The 20,991-nt window shown below is 32.0% G+C and overlaps 3 protein-coding genes across 7 annotated transcripts; all 3 read left to right on the top strand.

Moving 5' to 3' along the window:
- The first annotated feature begins 204 nt into the window (after window positions 1-204).
- On the top strand, window positions 205-4,284 carry LOC130976187 (probable serine/threonine-protein kinase PBL2). Of its 3 annotated transcripts, XM_057900971.1 has the most exons (7): window positions 287-430; window positions 528-683; window positions 970-1,280; window positions 1,383-1,518; window positions 2,392-2,528; window positions 2,637-2,760; window positions 3,558-4,284. In XM_057900971.1, exons 3-7 carry the CDS (start codon window positions 993-995, stop codon window positions 3,938-3,940), a joined length of 1,068 nt encoding a protein of 355 aa, XP_057756954.1. In that variant the 5' UTR covers window positions 287-430; window positions 528-683; window positions 970-992; the 3' UTR covers window positions 3,941-4,284. The 3 variants fall into 3 exon arrangements, with proteins under 3 accessions (XP_057756953.1, XP_057756954.1, XP_057756952.1); XM_057900970.1 differs by lacking the exon at window positions 528-683 and having other exon boundaries at window positions 205-430; XM_057900969.1 differs by lacking the exon at window positions 528-683 and having other exon boundaries at window positions 294-527.
- A 1,944-nt stretch (window positions 4,285-6,228) lies between these two features.
- On the top strand, window positions 6,229-10,140 carry LOC130973880 (transcription factor MYB65-like). Its single transcript, XM_057898569.1, has 4 exons — window positions 6,229-6,324; window positions 7,035-7,399; window positions 8,713-9,481; window positions 9,950-10,140. Exons 2-4 carry the CDS (start codon window positions 7,049-7,051, stop codon window positions 10,138-10,140), a joined length of 1,311 nt encoding a protein of 436 aa, XP_057754552.1. The 5' UTR covers window positions 6,229-6,324; window positions 7,035-7,048.
- A 3,622-nt stretch (window positions 10,141-13,762) lies between these two features.
- LOC130973527 (transcription factor MYB33-like) lies at window positions 13,763-20,670 on the top strand. 3 transcript variants are annotated; one of them, XM_057898097.1, is made up of 5 exons: window positions 13,813-13,946; window positions 16,135-16,193; window positions 16,514-16,890; window positions 18,358-19,270; window positions 19,463-20,670. In XM_057898097.1, the coding sequence occupies exons 3-5, from the start codon at window positions 16,528-16,530 to the stop codon at window positions 19,672-19,674; spliced, it is 1,488 nt and encodes a 495-aa protein (XP_057754080.1). In that variant the 5' UTR covers window positions 13,813-13,946; window positions 16,135-16,193; window positions 16,514-16,527; the 3' UTR covers window positions 19,675-20,670. The 3 variants fall into 3 exon arrangements, with proteins under 3 accessions (XP_057754079.1, XP_057754080.1, XP_057754078.1); XM_057898095.1 differs by having other exon boundaries at window positions 18,358-19,360; XM_057898096.1 differs by lacking the exon at window positions 16,135-16,193 and having other exon boundaries at window positions 13,763-13,946; window positions 18,358-19,360.
- The last annotated feature ends 321 nt before the right edge of the window (window positions 20,671-20,991 follow it).

Here is a 20,991-nt window from a genome sequence, read left to right as displayed (position 1 = left end):
AAATCATTTAATGCTTTTTGTTTTTTTTCAAAATTAAGACTGAAAATCGAATCCATTACCTTTATAGTAAGTAAATATAAAAAAGTTATATCATTTAAACTATAAATCATTAACAAATTATTTAATGTTTTTCAACTAACAATTTTACGTAAATCATAAATACACTCCATCGTACATGAATCTATTTTTAAACTCAAATTGACACGCTGGCTCCTCCGTTCTAAGACCTCAGCCAAGGTATTATTATTATTATAATACATAGGTGCTATACTGCTATGCCGTGAACATTTTCTTCTTGCTTGGCTCACACAAACACCATAACATATAGCGCTTCATGATTTCTTCCGTGTAATAACACCAAAGACCGTTATGGGAAACACATGTGCAAGTGCCAAACCCGTTGCTCATGTCTCTTCTTCTAACTTTTCCGGTAATTTCTTTCTTCTTTGCTTCTGAGTTATTGCTTATAAGCTGTGACTGCACAACAATGGCCAAATTGAAGGTTCTGAGGCTGCTTTTCAATTCAGGTTGCAAAGAATCTCCAACAATAACACCTTTTTACTCTTCTCTCTATCTATTCAACATTCAGAAAACACTCTAACCAAATCAAGGTCACCTAGAAACTACACAACTGTTCCAGCCCCAAAACCTCTTGGTTACAGATTTTAGATTTAAGTTAGAATGTTAGATACTAGACTTTGATTCATGTTTTGTTGCATTTTATAGAAGAGGAATGTTAGAGGCCATCAGAATTTATTGTTTTTTTACTATCAATTAGTCATTAATATTTAAAAGCACGGGATAAAGTATGTTGTTGGATAATTAGGCTAAAAGAATTGAGTTGATGGCTAAGTGATGGATAAAAATAATAGATTTTGATGGTCTTCTAGCATTTTTCTTTGTAGAAATTGACTTGAAGAAGGTGGATGTTGATCTTTGTTTCTAAATTTGTGTCTGATTTTGTAACAGGAAGTAAGAAGCCTGTAAGTAAGATGAATAGGAGTCCAAACTCTAACATGCCAAAAGGCGATTCGAAAATATCCGAATCAAATGCTGGAAAATTGATCTCCACTAACCTTAAGTCCTTCAGCTTCAATGATCTAAAGGAGGCCACTAAGAACTTCCGGCGAGAAAATTTAATTGGAGAGGGAGGGTTCGGGCGTGTGTTCAAGGGATGGATTGATGGGAACAACTATGCTCCAACGAAACCGGGGAGTGGGATTGTAGTGGCCATTAAGAGTCTTAAGCCAGAAAGCTTTCAAGGTCACAAGGAATGGCTTGTATGTAAAATAAGGACCTTAACTTATAGCTTATATTTTCCTTTTAACTCATTGATCTTGCTTCGGATTCGATTTCATTGATTTGCATCCTTTTGTTGACAGGCAGAAGTCAATTATCTCGGGCAGCTTCACCATGAAAATCTGGTGAAACTTATTGGTTATTGCTTGGAGGGTAAAAACAGACTTCTTGTTTATGAGTTTATGCAGAAAGGAAGCTTGGAGAATCATTTATTCAAAAGTAAGTTCCATTTCATCCTGTTATTTGGCCTTTCTGACTTTCTGCTTATATGCAGAGAATATGCCAATGTGAAATGTGAATGATTTATATCAAATGATTTGTAAACAACTGTGTTGTTTGATCTATACAGTGATGGAGGATGGCTCAATCCTTTGTTTTGTGTGTTTTTTTTTTTTTTGGGGGGGGGGGGGGGGGGGAAGAGGATGATACATGCGCGGGAAAAACAGGTTTTTTAGAGGTCTAGTAGGAAAATCTTTTTTTCTATCAGTTCTATTTTCGCATCTTTTTTGTGTTTCCGCTGTCTCTTTTCTTTCGTATTTCATATTCGTTCATAGTTTCTTATCACATGACTAATGGAAGAAGAACATTAAAGCTTGTATATAGTTGTTGAATATAAAAGACATAGCATAATAATTAACTGTCACTTGATCAATTTATCAGGCATGTTCTGTTACCAAAAGGATCATTTTTAGGCAGTAGATACCAGGACAAATCTTCAAAAGAATGATCTTAAACTTTGGTGGAAACTTGGATTTCACGCTTGTTTCTGAAAAACAGGCCAGAAAAATATTGTTTTCGGAATTAGTTATCGTCTTTATGAAATCATGTTCAAACGGTGATTTATTGATCCCTTGGATGACAAAGAAAATTTTCCATATTTTTATCTCCTTTATTTCCACTATATTTTCTAATTCCATCTCTCAGTTGTCTTTGCTTGTCTGAATAAAGCATAACAATGTCCTTATTTCTAATGAAGCAAAAAATGCTATAATCTGCTTCATCATGTTTGTAGCATAATTACTTCGAGCTAAGCCATAATTTCTGTTTTTTCATATATCATAGTAACTTAAATTCTGTCTTTTAAATCTGCAGAAGGTGTTCAACCTATACCCTGGGCCACGCGGATCAATATTGCAGTTGGTGTTGCAAGAGGATTATCATTTTTACATTCCCTGGATGCAAATGTCATATTTCGTGATTTAAAGGCTTCCAATATCCTACTTGATTCAGTAAGGAACATTAATAGTTGGTTCACTTGATATGTAAAGAGTAAAGACTACATATTCTGATTTACTTTTATGTTTCCATTCTAAAAGGGTAGCCTGGTATTTCTGTAGGATTTTAATGCAAAACTTTCGGATTTTGGCTTGGCAAGAGATGGTCCTACTGGAGATAATACTCATGTTTCAACCAGAGTTATTGGAACTCAAGGTTATGCTGCACCTGAGTATGTTGCTACAGGTATAGTTTCTAACACAATATCGTTGTTGATTAGCTGATATCTATTGTTAGTGTAAAAAAGCATTAAAAAATGTTTGGGAGACAATAGCAAATGAACCCAAAGCTACCCTATTTTGCATTTTTTAATTACCGGTGGAATAATTGGATAATATTAGATGTAAGAAGTGTATATGATGGATGTTAAGTTAAATAAGATAACTGAGTTATTGTCTCCCTAGCATTAGGTATTATTTTGTCATCCATAATGAGCTATCATATTTATTGAGTTTGACAACACATGAGATGTCAAACCTCTTTTCATATTCTTACTTCATTTTTAACTGCAATTGAGAAAAAGAAAACACATTTTTTAATGTAGTCTTTGACTTTTGAATACCCAAGTTGCAATGCTTTCCTCATTGTGGACTTGATTAAAATTGTTTCTGGTGTAGCTTTGTTATTTTGTTCTGATTTTTGACTGACTTATTTTACTTTAACTTTTTGTTTGAACATGATATGTGAACTTCAAGAAACAGTACTATAAGACATCATTGATTTAATATTCCATAATTCTGCTATGCAACTTATCAAAATTATCATAAGTACACCAATTTGGGCATAAAATGCCAAAGACTCCTGCTCAACCACTTACATATTCAATGATCACTAATCACTAAATTTTCAGAGTATCCAATCAAAGCAGGCAATAGTTCTTGTGTTACTTTTTTCCTTTAATTGGAAGCCATATCATGTTTCTGAGTTCTCATATAACTTCATCGATCCTTCGCCTCGTTCTAAGTCAGCTTTTCATTAAACAGGTCATTTGACCCCAAGAAGCGATGTGTACAGCTTTGGCGTTGTCTTGTTAGAGTTATTAACAGGGAGGCGTGCACTAGAAGATGATAGGCCTGGATTTTCAGAAGAAACTCTTGTGGATTGGGCAAGGCCCTTCCTGAGTGATAACAGAAGAGTACTGAGAATCATGGATACTCGGTTGGGTGGTCAATACTCCAAGAAAGGAGCACAAGCTATGGCCTCACTCGCCTTGCAATGCCTAAACACTGATCCAAAACTTAGACCACCCATGGTAGATGCTCTTGCAACTCTAGAAGGACTCAATTCGTCGAATTCAATGCCGAGGACGCCACGATTAGGTACAGAGAGTAATTCAGCCAACCACTCTGGTTATTCGCACAGGTGAAAAACCGAAATACAAAACTTCGGATCAGTGTCTTGTCTTGTCTTATTTTGTTTTCTCTTTTTGTCTCCATGAATGCTTCAGCATCCCTATATGTGTTTCAGTTTGAGGCTTGAGTTCTGAGAGTAGGAAGAACAATAGAATACAGTTAGATTGTAAGTTTTTTGAGATGGGTTATGTGAACTGTGAAGTATACAGAAGCTGCAAAGTCAAAACACAGCATATTTTTTTTTTCTTTTCACAAGGTAACGGAATATCTCTATGTATAAGTTCTGTGAATACTCTTTTTCTTCATCTATGTGCTATTGTCCAGAAAGTTTGGCCTATTATTAAATTTGATTTGAGGACACTGAAATCATTAATACAAGAAGATAGAGCTCCAAGCACAATAACAGAACTCTTCTAACATACCAACAGCTAACTAACTAACATCACTAACAGTGTAACTAACTATCGAATTAATGATGCCCTATAACATGTAGTATGGTACTGGTCAATTTGTTTATATGGCTCATTTAATGTACACAAACACTGAACATATGTTATAACATAATATGATTTACCTTTTTTTTCTTTGGGTCGGATGGATTGGACAGTTTCTAATTTTAGGCATCACACACATTTAATGGTTCTATCTATATCACTTTCACATTCTGATAATAAATAGTAATAATTAACTCAATAAAAAGCAATAAATAGTAATAATTAACTTCACAAAACTAGGTAATTAGTTAGTAATCAAATCAAAGCTTAATTATCTAATTAAATATAACTTTAATTGTTAGTTATATTTCTTAAATGTTAGTTAAGACTAAAAACATACTATATATATATATATATATATATATATATATATATATATTAATATTTTTATTAAAATGGTCTTTTTTTATACTAATTATTTTGATTAAAATTTTATTTATATTATGAATTCTATAACAAATGAACTTCACAATTGAGTAAGAAAGAATAAATAGTTAAAATTAGATAATTATTTAAGAATATATATAAGAAAACAACATTTAATCCTGTTAAAAATAAAGAGAGAATAATTACAAATATTTTTTTATTATTTTAGATTAACATATTTTTTATGAACTAATAAATTATTAAAAATTAATATATGCATGTATATCGCTGTATATTTTTAAATTTTTTTAATTACATATAAGTAAAAGAAAATTATGTGTATCCTCCAAGAGTGTAAAAAGTTATGTCAATGTCTCAAGTCGCATTTTTATGTAAATCAAATTGAATAAATTCGATTTAGGCCATTACGGTACTAAATCGAATTGATCGAAATGGACACGATTTGATATTAGCTGATTGTGCCCATGGTAAATCGAAGTCAATGGTTTCTATTTGATGGTTTCATTTACATGCAACGTGATTTTATGCTAAATCGAACTCAATAACTTCGATTTAGTTGCAATGCAACTATATAAATCGAAGCAATGTATAGACTAGTTCGATAAAGTTTTTATTTTAAAAATAATTTATTAAATTAGCTTTTAAAAGATAATTTTTAAATAAATTTTTAGCATTTATTTTTTATAAATTAAACTAAAAATAATTTTCAATAAGCACAACTAATAATAATAATTATATTTAATAAATAAATTTTTATTTTAAAAGTATTATAATAAATATAAATATATAAAAATTAATCACTTGTAGAAATATTTTTATAAGAAAAATAAATAAAAATATATTATACTCACTTTATTAAAAACTTAGTCAGTTACTCAACAATTCTTTTAGTATTCTTTTTAAGTATTCTCAATAATTTTATTATTATTATTATTATTATTAATTTTTTATTTATTTTGTCTAAGAACAATTCATACGTAATAATCTTATTATTGATAATACTTAAAAAAAAAGACTAAAAAAATCTCATAAATATTTGTTACATTATATAATGAAATTTTAAAAGTAATACTATATCTAAATTAATTGAAATAAAATAACTTTTAATTATATTCAGTATACTGGGTCTTCTCTCCCAATCTACTTTCTCTCCTGATTTTCCTCTTCGTTTGCCATCAAATATTCTCCTCCTACTTCTAAGGCACCATCCAAACTCAAATTAAATTTACATTTAAAAAAAAAATTAACAAAATTTAAAATTCAAAACTTATGAAACAAAAAATTGAAATTTAAAACCTAATAATAATCATAATAAGCTCAAACATTTTGTACTGCAAAAAAAAAAAAAGCTCAAACAAAGTACTTCCATAAATAAATTATTTCTTTCTCTCTTGTATGTGTAAGCTCATACTCTATCTTCTGTCTCTGTGTGGATCTACACTTGACTCTCTCTTTCTTTATTCAATGATTAAAAATTAAAAAAAATTAAAAAAAAGAAAAACACCGGCAATTTCAAGGTCATTCCTCGTATCAATTTTCTTCTAGGTTTCTCTTTTTTTTCCTCCTTTTTCAGCATTGTGATTCCAGATCTTCTTAATTATCCTATGGCTCTCGGATTAAAAATGAGTCCTTTTTCTTAATGGTTTATTGGTTATTCTTACTTTAAAATCTCATAGTAGCTAAGTGATGAGTGAATGTTAATTTGTGCTGGTTATAGATATTGCGGTTCTTTTGTGATGAGTGAATGTCAATTTTTTGGAGTTCAATTCAGGTGAATCCTCTTGTTGAAATAATTTTCATTATTTGATCCTTAAAATTCAATTTATTTTTTAATTTATTGAAGTAACAGGCTTTTATTAGATCTTAGATGCTCCGGATCATTAATTGATGATGGATTTTACAAAATTGTGAAAGTAATAATTGCATCATCAGCTTTTCATTATCATCTTGCTCATTTTTTTTGTTTAGTCGAAATTATGGAATTAGTGAATCTCAGAAATTTGATTTTGAGTTGGCAATCTATTGAATTTAGATCTTTTAAATTTTGTATTTTCATTTTAGAGTATAAAATCTGATTTCTCACTTTTGAACGTTTTTTTCGTATTTTTTTTAAATTTCACTTGTGAAATAAACAGCAAAAGATCACATCTTTTTTAAGATCAAAATTTCAGATTCTCTAATTCTTTAGTGACTTAAATTGTGGGTAAAATACTTGTACTTTTTTTAGGCACATTGGGAGTCATGAGTAGCATGACGAACATGGGTGATGGTCGGAAAGTGTCCAAAAGTCGCCAATCGTCATCATCAGATGAGGAGGCCAAGACGGGAGGAGAAGGTCATTTAAAGAAAGGCCCTTGGACATCAATAGAGGATGCAATTCTAGTAGACTACGTTACGAAGCATGGAGAGGGGAATTGGAATGCTGTTCAAAGGAATTCGGGACTTGCTCGATGCGGTAAAAGCTGTCGATTACGATGGGCAAATCATTTGAGACCAGATTTGAAAAAGGGAGCATTCACTGAAGAAGAAGAGCGCCGGATCATTGAGCTTCATGCTAAGATGGGAAACAAATGGGCACGGATGGCTGCAGAGGTTTGTAGTCTAAAAAAAATACTTAGTTGATGAAATGAAATGTATTATATATCCCAAGTTTTGTTCTATAAACTCAACATGAAATGTGTTAATAAAAAAATCATGGCCTATTGCTCCTTTTTTTTATGCATTCTCTTAAGATTGAATATTAATAAATCTGATTCGAGTTAAATCTCAATTTGGCCCCTGAAATTTGACTTGATGCTGAGAATGATCCCTCACAGTTTCGTTGGCCCCAATTAGAACTTCCAAATTTACAACTGTGGCTCCAACTTGCCCAATCATCTCGTCACTGAAATGCTGATCTAGCGCAGTTGCATGACTAAGACGCAATTGCATGACATGGTGGACATTACTTAAACGACGGAGCATGGTTTCGCGTGCAAATTCTTTGGAAACCATGTAGTGTAAGGGATTTTTTGATGTTTGGCAACTTATGATGATCATCGTAGTAGAAAGAAAGAGAGTTTTAATCTACAGTGGTTTGGGCGCCGTCGTTTAAGTAGTGTCCACGTGTCATGCAATTGCATCAAATTAAACATTTTGGTGACGGAGATGATCGTAGAAGCAAGTTGAAACCACAATTACAAATTTGGGGTTCTAATCGAGGCCAACAAAATTGTAGGGGTTATTTTAAGCATACTTTTAAGAACACAATCTTGCCATCTTTGCTTATATTTCCTTTCTTTGGAACTTTCTAAGGAGGAGGTTAGTGTTTGAAACCTTTTTTTATATTGAATTTGTTTTTCAATTGTTATTGGCGAAATATATGTTAACCCTAAATATTGACATCAAAATAACACAAAGCGAGTTGTAAATCCATATGTTGTGTTTGATCTTAACATTCATATCATGCAACTACTGTTGCATTTAGTTTTTGTTTATTTTAATAAAAATGTTGTGTCTAAAGTAGATTTTTAAGCTGAATTCTCATGAACCAATACTAAATTTACATAGAGAAGAGAACAAGAAACCTAATGTTTGAATATATTTTCTAGCTTTATGATAATAATTTACTATTTTAATTTTAGTGCCTTTAATCCTAGCTTTCTTGTTTTCCTTTTAGCTTTACTTTTCTAGCTTTTAATCCTTCTATTTTCAATATTATTTTTTGGAAAAGTCTAGGAGGCCAACAACTCTTGTGTTTTTTGGCCAGCACTTAATAAGTGAGTGATTTCTCACCATTAAATGTAATCTCACATCATTAAAAATACTATTAATGACCAATTGATGGTTACAAAATACTAAAATTACTGGTCCCTTAACATTGCTCTTATTTTTTATTATTTAATTAACAAAAATATTTGTTTCAGCTGCCTGGACGTACGGACAATGAGATAAAGAACTATTGGAACACAAGAATTAAAAGAATGCAGCGGTCTGGTTTACCAATCTACCCTCCTGACATATGTTTTCGGGTGATGCATGAAAATCAAGAAAGTCAAAATGTTGGCAGGTTGACCGACGGAGTCAACCAGCATGACGATCTTTCACAAATAGACACGCTGAATATACCAGAGTTAGATTTCAAACTCGTTAAGATCCCCCAGGATCCATCAATTTTTGACATACCTGAAAACAGCATGTTTGAACAGAGTTCAGATTCATCCCATGGTTACAACAACATGTTTCCTATTATGCATCCTGCGAAGCGCCTTCGGGAATCAGCAAAAATAATGCAGTATGGTTCGGTATATGAAGAAGATTACATGTCTGATGAAGTTACCAACCAGTTTCATGGCAATACTTGTTGTTCTTCTTCATCTTCAATGCCTCTATCCGGAGGCATGAAGTTGGAGCTCCCTTCACTCCAATACTTAGAGACCCAACAAGGCATTTGGGACACACCTGCTTCCCCACTTCCTTCACTTGAGTCTGTTGACACCTTGAGCAGCGGTTTGTTGGAACCAATAATGTATCAACCAATGAAGCATTTTCAAGTGCAAGAAACACCAGATGAAGCAGTCAAGTGTAAGCCGGAATGGGATGAATCCGGGGAGCCGTATTCCCCCTTGGCTCAATCTTCTGCTTCCGTTCTAACCATGTGCTCACCCGACGGACCTCAATCAGTCGAAAACTCAGGTGGTGCAGTTATTTTGTCTTTAAAGTTTGTGATATTTTTCAAGAGGTGAAAACTCACGTGCAGTTATTTTTTATATGATTTGACAAATTTGACTAAATTGTTATCTAACGTACAGACAGTCGCATCTGAGTTTTTACTTTTTTTAAAAAGATCTTTAATGTTTAATTTCATGCAATTTTGTCCCAAATATTTTTAATTTGTGTCAAAACTATTCTTAAAAATTTTTAATTTTGTTCCTAAAGTTTTACATGAAATTAAAGTTCATTGGTAATTTTGACACTTATCGAAAACAAAAACTAAACATTAAGGATATTTTTAAAAAAGTCGAAAACGCTGAGAACAAAAAGCATACTTTACCTTAGCATATATCATTATTTATTAGTCAAACCGTTTTAATTGTGTTTGTCAATATGGACTATCTGTATATGCACTTATTTAATGAATAAATTATGTTCTTGTTTTGGCAGATCATAATATTAAGCACGAACTAGGCACAGAGTTCCCAACTTACTGTTCTGGGAAGGATGAAAAAAACATGAATCAAATACACGTGACAAGGCCCGATGCTTTACTTGACTTGGCTTGGTTTGAGAATAGCGTCGTCAATTGCGACGGCGAGTCTTTTAGAAAAGATGCCTTCAACATATTTTTTGGTTAGCACTAGCATATATATATATATATATATATAGAGATAAATCGTAAAAGATTGCTTTGTAATAGTTTGAAGACTATGTTAATTCTCTTTATTCAGTGGCACCCTAGCAATCATTTATTTGAGGATAAAGAGTTTTTAAGGAATGTTAGATATTTTTTTTTCTTTCAATATCAAAGTTGTCACATGTTACATTTGGTGCTGAATGCTCATGATATTGGAACCACATCCCAAACAACGGTGTTTTTTTTTAGAGAATGCTTGAGAATGGATTATTGAATTACACTCTGAAATGTTTCTTGAGAACAACCGAAGATCATAATTAGTTCTCGTGTTATAAACACTTACTTTTTGAAGTGGCAAAACAAACTTTAAAATATTGTATACGAAAGAGATGCATGAATTCAGAAGATAATACATAACGATGTCTACTAATTCAGTTAAAATTTGTTTATATCTAGTTTTTAATATTTGGTGAAATTTATACTACAATAAAAAGGTGAATTTTACTATACCCTTTATAAAATAACATGTAATTAACTTATTTTGTGTAATGTGTCACTTTTTAATTGGTTATTAGGCTATAGTTAAACTATTTTATAATTAAATTAGTTTTTAAAATTGGTAATTATGCAATTTTTTAAAATATTAAAAATTGAAACATGACTTTTTCTCTGAATCATTTCCAGAAAGATGTATCCTAACCTTTTGTAATGTCTTTTGGCCTTTCGCTCCTTCCCTATTCCTTCATCCTTGTCTCGCCACGAGGATGCGAGACGCATCGGAGCAAGGAGACGTGACAATGCAGGGGAGCCACAGATGGGACGACAGTGTTGGAGACGCACTGAAGCTAGCGAGACGAATCTCTAGAGTTCGGCCGTTCGATAGTGAGAAAGAGTTGTTGAGTGACATTGAAAGAGAAAAAGGAAGAAAAATTTCTTGATTTAGAAAATAAAAAAAAATTAGTTTCTAATCTTTTAATAAATTATACATTTATTCCTTTTAAAATAGGAGGTAATTTATATATTATTTTAGGAAGAATTAGATAGAATTCACCAAACAAATATTGGCAATCATACAAGCTTTCTTGTAAGTATTTAATAATTAAAAAAATCATTTTAACAAAGTTCGTAGATCTATATTGTAAGATTCCAAAAGAAAATCAATGAAAAATTGATTAAAAAAATAGAATATATAATATTTATCCCATTATTTATAGTTGTAAAAAAAGTTATGTGACACTTTCTCATTCATACAATAATTAATGAAGTAAGTCATTTGGACTTTTAATAAAAAAAATTTTGCTTTGCATTCTTATAATTCTACTTCCATAAGTGAACCTTAATCATTTCTAAGTTCCTCAAAAACTACTAGAAGTCGATTTCCTTATTTAGGATGGGCAAACACTGGGGTGCGATTATTTACAGGAGATAGGACACTGAATTAAGGACATAAAAACACATAGAATTGCGTTTGACAGATGAGACATGAATAAAAATATTGTGTTTAAAGACGTATTTTGTGTTCATCCAAAAAGACACAGAAACACGAGACACAATTTATTTTTTATTTTTTTATTATTTTTGTTATTTTTTTAATTATATTTTTTATTATTATATTTTTTTCTCAAATTTTTTAAATAAAAAAAAAACAAAATTAAATTAAATTTTCATCATTTGTTCTATTTTATCACCAAATAAAATATAAGAATACTAAATTCTGTCTCTATCCTTTATGTCTTATTCTTAATGTCTTGTCAACAAATACAGCCTAAATGTCATATCTCTAAATGACTTTGGGCATTCCTTTTCCAAATAAATTGACAATGGCATCATCATTATTAGAAGAACCTTATCAGCTTGGAGCAAAGCTAATTGTTCCTATGTTGAAAATTGAGAAAGACATTATCATTAAAATAACTCCAATCATTGTTAACAAATAGAAAAAGAATTTATGAAAGTGCTTACATTTTTCTCTCTAGCCTTATCATTTACAAAAGATCTATCCTTCTTGTGGCTATCTAGATACATCTCAACTCTACTTAAAGTTCGTCTGTTTGCAGTTTCCAATGATTTATCAGCATGGAGTTATATAGTAATAAATACTAATTCAGAAAATATCAATGAAATGATTATCAACAATTACATACAACTCATGTTTCTTTCTAGCAATTGTCTTGGATCTCAAAATGATCATAAAATTCTGAATCGAAACCAAAGCAAAGGTCCTTTACTTGTGATGCTTCTGGACTCCCATTGGTTAAGAAAGAATGAAAAGTTTACTGTGTTGAACCAATAACATTTGGTGCATCCTGTATCATTATGTATAACTAATTTATAGTTGTATTTGTTTTCTTAATGGTAAATGCATTTGTTAAATAATGTAAGATTATTAGATTTTTCATAATTGTAGTAGTTTCTCTGACTTAATAAACATATTAATCTTCAAAGGCAAAAATTTTGGTAACAGTTTTTACTAATAAATTTTAGAAGCGGGTGAAGTTACACATAACCAAGAAAAATAATAAACAAAAAGAAAGATTGCTGACATTTTCTTAGCATAGGTATTTTGTACTTTTATGGCACACTAAAAAAATAAAACAAAAAAACATCCAAATTCAAAATTAAAATGTTGAACACCATGCATAACTGGTCCCCTTTTTGCAAATTGGAAAAGTTAGGGTGGTATTTTCTGTCAAAATATTTTTCAAAAAATAAAATTAAATGATAAACGGATTGACCTGGTCAATCCATCGGATTGACCATAAACGGTTTAGACTAAAAAATTCTAGCCAACGAATAAAGCGCGCTTAAACGGACCAACCCATTTAACCCACAAACTTAACGGGCCAAACTTAAATGGGCCGGGTTAGCCCGTTTGACAACCCTAATTTTTTTCCTCTCCTTCACATCATAAGAAATCATGCATTGTTCCTAAAGATAACACCAACCATCTTTATTTTTGTAAATGGTTACGAACAAGGCTGAAGGTATCTCCCCATTGAAGCCATTCTTGGACAAATCTAGAAACCGAATGTTAGGCAAATCACCAATATAACGCATTAGAGCTGAAATTGATCTTCCACAATGTGTGAAGATCAGCATAATCATCTGGGATGTTACCCTTGAAACGGTTCCCAAACAATGTCAATGTCCTCAACCTCTTCAAACCAGACAATGCTGGAGACAACACCCCAGCCAAGCTAGTGTCATGACAAAAAAACATAAAAGTAGTTAACTTAATAATTAAATTCCAGTATTTATTTTAGCAAACTTTTCTTAAAAACTGGAAAATCCTGCATTAGTATTTGCTTGCTTCCAACAACATGGAAACTTCAAATAACAAACAAGTATGGTTTATAACTTTATATAACTACCTCAAAAGTCGCACATAAGATTTACCTCGAAAGTAACTCCAACATCATTTTGGATTGAATGATCTTGTTTCATGAATCTCAGGTACAATCCTTGACTGTGCCAGCTGTAGCAGCGATCTTCATCTCTCACTCCCTCTGATGCCGTCTTGGATATCTTCAGTGCCGTTTTAAAAAAGAGCTTTGTTTTTTTGAAGCTTTCTTTAAAACGACGTCGTTTGAGCTTATTAATTATTATTTTGTTTCCCCGTTTATCCGCTTTTAATGAAGCAACCCCGCAAGTCACAAACAAACCCTTGCTTTGAACAGAGTCTAAAACGGCTCTCCAAACCTCTGCTCTGCGCCCTCCCGCCGTGAACCAGATCACCCTACAGCCGCCGACCTAGATGTCATAACGTCAACAACCGCCGTAACTCTCTACACCCCTCTGTTGGCCAAGGTTAGCTTTCTTCCCATTTTTCCGTCTCTTTTTAATTTCTCTTTCTTCTTCGTTTCTTCAATGACTCTTGCTAGGTGTTCTTTTTTTCTTGCTACTCTTAGGGTTTGTAATTGTATGTTCCTTTTTTTAATGTGTTTTTAGCTTTTTTTTTTCCTTTCTGAATTTGTTTTTCTGGAAATGTGAACTGTAAATTAGTACATAAATTTGTCATCTTTTTTAGATTATTTATTAGGATGTTTTCAGAAGGACCAGGTTCTAACAGTGGTAGTGTTAGTAGGGGGTGGCTCCTAAGAATATTAGAATTTATAGATGAGAAATACTAGTAGGCCATCGGAAATTATTGTTTTTGGCCATTAATTAATCATCAATATTTAAAAGTGTGGGCTAAAGGAATTGAATTGATGGCTAAAAGTGGTGGTCAAAAACAATAAATTCTGATTGGCCCTAGTATTTCTCTTTATAAATAGCAGCAGCAATAGAAACCAGAAGAACTATGTTATAAAACAGAATATTAGAATTGGGTTCTTACAGTTACCTCCAACTCTCCAAGCCAACGCAGAATGTAGTAAAGCAATTGATTTTGACAAAAATGGTGATTTATGTCTATAAATAAACCCAAACTTGTGTAGTTTTAAAGTTCTGTGGTGATTGATTTCTTGTCATATAAAATTATAAACAAACTTCATCTGAGGTAGCATCTAACTTGTTCTGCTTCTTGCTTATTCTATATTTTTCTTCGATCTAATAGCTGTACAGCATTTTGTTTTGCATTGATATTCTTGAATCCGGTTAACCTATGCACCTATGCATTTTTTGCTACAGTATCCATAGTTCCATACAGCATTGTATTTGTGATTTCTGCAAAATGGTAATGATTCATTGTCCTTCAGGCAATTCATAGACATCTAACATGAAAAGCTAGTGATGTTCAAGTTCTGCATAACTAGTTTTATTGTAGAACTGAAGTAATTTGTTATTTTGCATACAATTTAGTGCAATTTTATGTCAACATTTGAGAGCTTTTGTCATACTTATCTAATTGGGGCGATAACCTTATAATAGAGATAAATTGTTGTACTGTTTCAACTTAGGCTTTTGTAGTGTTTCAACTTTTTCTGTTTGGTTTATTTTTTCATTCTAAGTGACAAATAAATAATAACACTAGTTTTAGAATGGATAAAAAGGGTAAAACTTGTTTTAAAAAGTGAAAAAGATTGATTTTTTATTTTTATTTTTACTTATTATCAAACCAGTTATCTTTAAACCAATTTGGATTAATAATCTAAACCCAACTTTTGGTTACCTTAAATCGGATTTGGATTTGCAAAAAAGCTTAACTATGTCTATGTGCACCTGTATTATCGTACCCATGAGAATTGTAATCAAATACCAGTTCATTTAGGATAGTGACTATTTGAGAAATCAAAGAACAGTGTGAACTGTAAATAAAAAAAAGATGAGATGCAACATTAGAAGGATGAGAAAGTCATAATGTTATATAAAAAAAGATGGATGCATGATATTTAGGTTTAGTTTGGTAAAGTTTTTATTTTTCAAAAGTTATCTTTTAAAAGATAACTTTTTTAAAAATGATAATATCTATATTTGGTAAATTAAATTAAAAATGGTTTTTAATAAGCACAAGCAACAATAATTGTGTTTGGTAAAATAGCTTTTAAAATTTAAAAATATTATAATAGACATTAATATAAGAATTAAATTTGGATATTAATTAATGTAAGAAGTTATATTAGACTTTTCAATTTTAATAAATACAAGCAAACTTTGAAAAACTCTTCTTTAGGTCCATTTAAAAGCAAACTTAACTTTTAAAAGCTGCAAACACAAGTTACATGAGCTTTTTAATTTACCAAAAACAAACTGAGGTATTTGTGCTTTTGAAAAACTTTACCAATCTAGCCCTATTGTATTCCCCTGCTGTGAAGACCACATTTTTTTTTTTGAAAATAAATAACTAAAAGATATCACAGATAAAGTTGTAATTAAGAACCATCTTCAAATTTTCAAATAACTTATCTTTAAAAAATTCAAAATTAAAAGATAACCTGTCTAATTTCAAAACTCTTAATTTATTTTATTTTAAAATTTCCCTACTTATCTTTTAAAGCAGTCGCTATATAAAATTTTCCTACTTATCTTTTGATCCCTCATTGACTTTCATTATCAGTCATTCTTTCCAGTCAAGGACAACAGAGCGTTCGCTTTTCTTCTCTGCCTGAAATAAAGGTTGTCTTTCTTTACTTCTACACCAACATATTTATGCATAATGAGATATATAATTGTCAATAGACAGTTATTTCTCTGCTTCAAATCTTACATTCTCCATGCTATTTTACTTGGATTTTCTAAAATTGTTGGAAAAATAAATGTTTCACTTTTTGGGGGTGATTATAGGATGTAAAAGGGTAACCTAATCTTACTCCATCATTTTTGTTTGCTTCAAGCAATAAGTAGATATCTTTTACTTTTTATAGTCCTATTGTGCTGGCTATCCTGACAAAAATAAATATTATTTTTCTTTGGTTTTTAATTTAATATTTTTGTAGGTATATTGAGAGCCATGAGTACAATGACGAATAAGTGTGATGGTCGGAAAGTCTCCAAGGTTCGCTGCCCATCCTCGTCGGTTGAAGAGGATAGTGGTGAAAGTAACATTGGAGGAGAAGGTCATTTAAAGAAAGGTCCTTGGACCTCAGCAGAGGATGCAATTTTAGTAGATTATGTCAAGAAGAATGGAGAAGGGAATTGGAATGCAGTTCAAAGGCATTCAGGACTTGCCAGATGCGGAAAAAGTTGTCGTTTACGGTGGGCAAATCATTTGAGACCAGATTTAAGAAAGGGCGCATTCACAGAAGAAGAAGAGCGCCGGATCATTGAGCTTCATGCTAAGATGGGAAACAAATGGGCACGAATGGCTGCAGAGGTTTGTGGTAACATCCCTTTGTGTGTTTTATTATTTTATATCGTGCAAATGTTTAGCTTGGTTATACAATAAGTTTATGCACATATTGTTTGCATTTGTTGCCTTTGCTTTGTGACACGAAAAGGACAAGGGTGCCAAAGATAAATTCCAATGTTGCATTAATAAAATATAAAAGTTATTTTGAGATTCCTTGAATGTTTCTTAAGGTGAATACACTAAGGCTCAGTTTGGATAAATAACTTAAATAAGTTCTTTTGGAAGAAGAGCTTAAAGTATAAGTACTTTTATAGAAGTACTTATTTTAAAGTTGTAGTATTTGGATAAATAAATCAAAAAATACTATTTTTTTACATAAGAAATGGATATTAAAATAACGATGATAACAAATATTTTTCAATATTGAATGTTGATTTTACATAACCTAATCACTAAGATTCGATTAGGCAATTGATTCTTTATTTATTCTCTTATTAGTTCCATTTTTCTAACGCTTTCAGCATTCCGTTCTTCCCACATAATATCATTAGAAACTGTCTTCTACTCCACCTCACCCACAAGGGTGTTCTTATATGTGGTGAATAGTAACAAAATTCTAATTCATAATAATCTTGATGGCAATGCCAAAGAAATTATTGTGTAGTTAGTGTTTGCTGTTTTATTGTATGTGATATGGTAGGTGAAAATAAAAAACAAATGTGAAATGTGTGTCAATGTATATTTTATTGCTGTTTTATATTTTTTACTCCTATTAGAACTCTTTCCTCCTTTATTGGAGTCAAGAACTTGCTACAGAAACAGAAAACATTTTTGACAGAGCCAAGAATATTTTTTGTTTTGAAGTCAATTTTTTTACGGAAATGATAAAATGACTTATCGAGAAGGAAAAGTCATATGTGACGCTTATTGTGACTTTTCTTAATTCAAAAGTAAAAAAAAAATATAGCTTCTGTTACTTCCCAAACGACTCTAAGAATGAAACTTTACGAAGTAGCCATGAAGATACCAAGAGTGAAATAAAATTTTCAAGTATGTTTCTTAAGTTAGTAGTTAAGCACTTGAATTTATTCTTATGAGTTATCACTCAATAGGGGTGCGTAGCAAATTATTTACAAGTTACAGAAGAACCATAAGTGAAATATGTAAAAACCGGATAAAGCATAAACAAGTTAATGGTTAATCTGTGATATCTAACCTGAATTGAATATGATGTCTGTGATATCCCTTAAATATTACCTCTCTTTACTTTTTACCTTTATAGCATAAGATCCATAGCTTTTGACATCCAGGCAGAGAATTGAAAACTGAACTTGAAAGTGGAACTGACTACATTGGTTTCTGTAGCATTCATTCCTAGTCAATATTTCTTCACTTGTGTAGTTCTATGCTGTGTATTGCTAACCCAATTGTGTTTTTGCATTTTTCAATTGTGGGTATTTACTGTTGTGTTAATTACTTATTTGGTTTCAGTTGCCTGGGCGTACAGACAATGAGATAAAGAACTATTGGAACACGAGAATTAAAAGAATGCAGCGAGCTGGTCTACCAATCTACCCTCCTGATGTATGCCTGCGGGTGATGCATGGCAATCAAGAAAGTGTAAATGTTGGTACCTTGAGAGATGAAGCCAACCAGCATGATGATCTCTCACAGACAGATACTCTGGATATACCGGAGTTAGATTTCAAACTAGTCAAACTCTGTCCAGGTTTATCTTATGGAACATCAATTTGTGATATACCTGAAAGTAGCATGGTTGAAATGAGTTCGGACTCGTCCCATGGTTACAATCACATGTTTCCTGTGATGCCTCCTTCGAAACGCCTTCGAGAATCAGACATGCAATATGGATATTTGGACAGTTGTATCAGTGATTCTGTCCCAATATTTGAACAGTATGGTGATTACACGTGTGATAAAATTTCCGACCATACTCAATTGTCTTCTCCATGTGATCCTATTCTAAACACCAGCGATCAGTTTCATGGTGATGACACATATGGTAGCCATGCTCCCTTAAATGGCAATACTTCTTCTTCTTCTGTGCCCCTACCCGGGGCCATGAAGTTGGAGCTCCCTTCACTCCAATATTTTGAAACTCAACACGGTATCTGGGGCACACCTGCTTCCCCACTTCCCTCACTTGAGTCCGTTGACACGATGATCCAGTCTCCGCCGACCAAGCCGTCTCCTTCGGATCCTGTTTCTCCAGAGAGGAGCGGTTTGCTGGAAGCAATAATCTACCAGCCCAAGCAGTTACAAGTGGCCAATAACAATTCACTTCAAGCAACACCCAATGATTGTGTTCGCAAAGAAGTTAAGATTTCAACCATGAAGTGTAAGCCAGAATGCGATGAACAAGGCGGGCCGCATTTCCCCTTAGGTCAGTCTGCTGCTTCAGTTGCAACCAATTATACTACTTCCATTAGCATGTGCTTGGTGGATGCACCCCAATCAGTTGAAACTATTCAGGGTTAGCACATATTATTGTTATTATTAGTATTCCAACCTATTTAACTGTATTTGATGATGGGCTTTTTAATTTCATGGATAACTTTTTTTATTGTTTTGGCAGATCATAATATTAAGCAAGAACTAGGCACACAGTACCCAGCTTACGTGTCTGGGAAGAAAGAAAACTGGAATCAAATAGACTTCACACGGCCCGATGCTTTACTCGACTTGGGTTGGTTTGGGAGTGGCATCGATTGCGACGATTATGATGGCGATCAGTTTCTTTTCAAAGATGCTTTAAGCCCATTTCTTGGTCAAGATCCGGATGGTTAGCCCTAGTATTTATATGTATAGCCTACATTGCTTTGGCATTATTATTGTGTAGCGTAGTAGTGGTTGCTAATGAGATTGCTTTGTTTAATATTTTGAAGTCTATAGTAGGTCCCTTATGTTCTCCATTCAGTGCCACCTTAGCCATGATTGATTTGATGCTAAAGTGTCAATTGGGAATGCTAGGTTTTTTTTTGCCTCCTTTCAACCACATTGGACATTTGATGCTGAATGCTGAATGCTGAATGCTGATATTGGAACTATTAGGTGAAAGCTTGCATTTGGAACTATTGTATTATGCTGAATGCTGTCCCCTCCATCAACAACACCATCACCACCCTACATTGCCACCAACTACAAAAAACATTAGAACCATCACTGGCCATCGAAATTGGAAACACCACACCACACCGTGACCACAAAGCACAATAACAACAATAGATTGACATACCCAATTCAAAGCAAATAAACAAACCGAAATATAAAAGCACAAAATCTGACCCTTCTTTATTCACTTGTTTCACTACAAAATGCAAATTTTATCATTTATATACTCATATATGTTGATGATATGCTTGTGACTGGAAACAATGAAGAAAAGATCAAATCTATCTTTAATGTTACATCGACCTTCTTACTTGAAGAACTTGGAGACTTGAATTTCTTTTAAGGAATTGAAGCTCTCCATCACTCAGATAACTTGATATCCCTAAATAAAACAAAAAATGAGTTACTTATGATGGTACAACACAACTCAAACTTGAATGTTATGAAAATCTGACTTAACTTGAAATTCATAATCAGCTCAATAGAAGCTGAGTTTAGAGTCTTAGCAGCAATCTTTTCTGAATTAATCTGGGATTGGTAGCTGTCACTCTGACTGGACCGATTAGTTCGATTGAAAAATTGGTGAAAAATTGGTGAACTAGACTCCCAATCGGTCCGGTCCAGTCGATAAAGATGTCATTTGAACCTAATTCCTCCTTGTGACTACATGTTCCTTTGCCATTAAATTATGTTATTCCTTATTACTTTATATGTTAATTATTAGTTATATAGTACCATTAAATTATGTTATTCCTTATTACTTTATATGTTAATTATTAGTTATATATTAGTTATATAGTAAAAACGTACAATAATTTTAATTTTATGCTCACTTATATTTAAATTAAGTATATTTTTTATTATTCATAATTATTAATATAAATGTTATTAAACATGTATAAATAAAATAAATATTTTTATTAATTACAATATAATTATATTTTTTAGGATTATATGATATTTATTAATATTATTTTTCAATAAATACATATA

Source organism: Arachis stenosperma, chromosome 4 (assembly GCF_014773155.1).
Source record: "Arachis stenosperma cultivar V10309 chromosome 4, arast.V10309.gnm1.PFL2, whole genome shotgun sequence".
NCBI classification, from domain to species: domain Eukaryota; kingdom Viridiplantae; phylum Streptophyta; class Magnoliopsida; order Fabales; family Fabaceae; genus Arachis; species Arachis stenosperma.
Note: the sequence above shows the minus strand (reverse complement) of the source record. Positions and strands in the feature narration are given on the sequence as shown.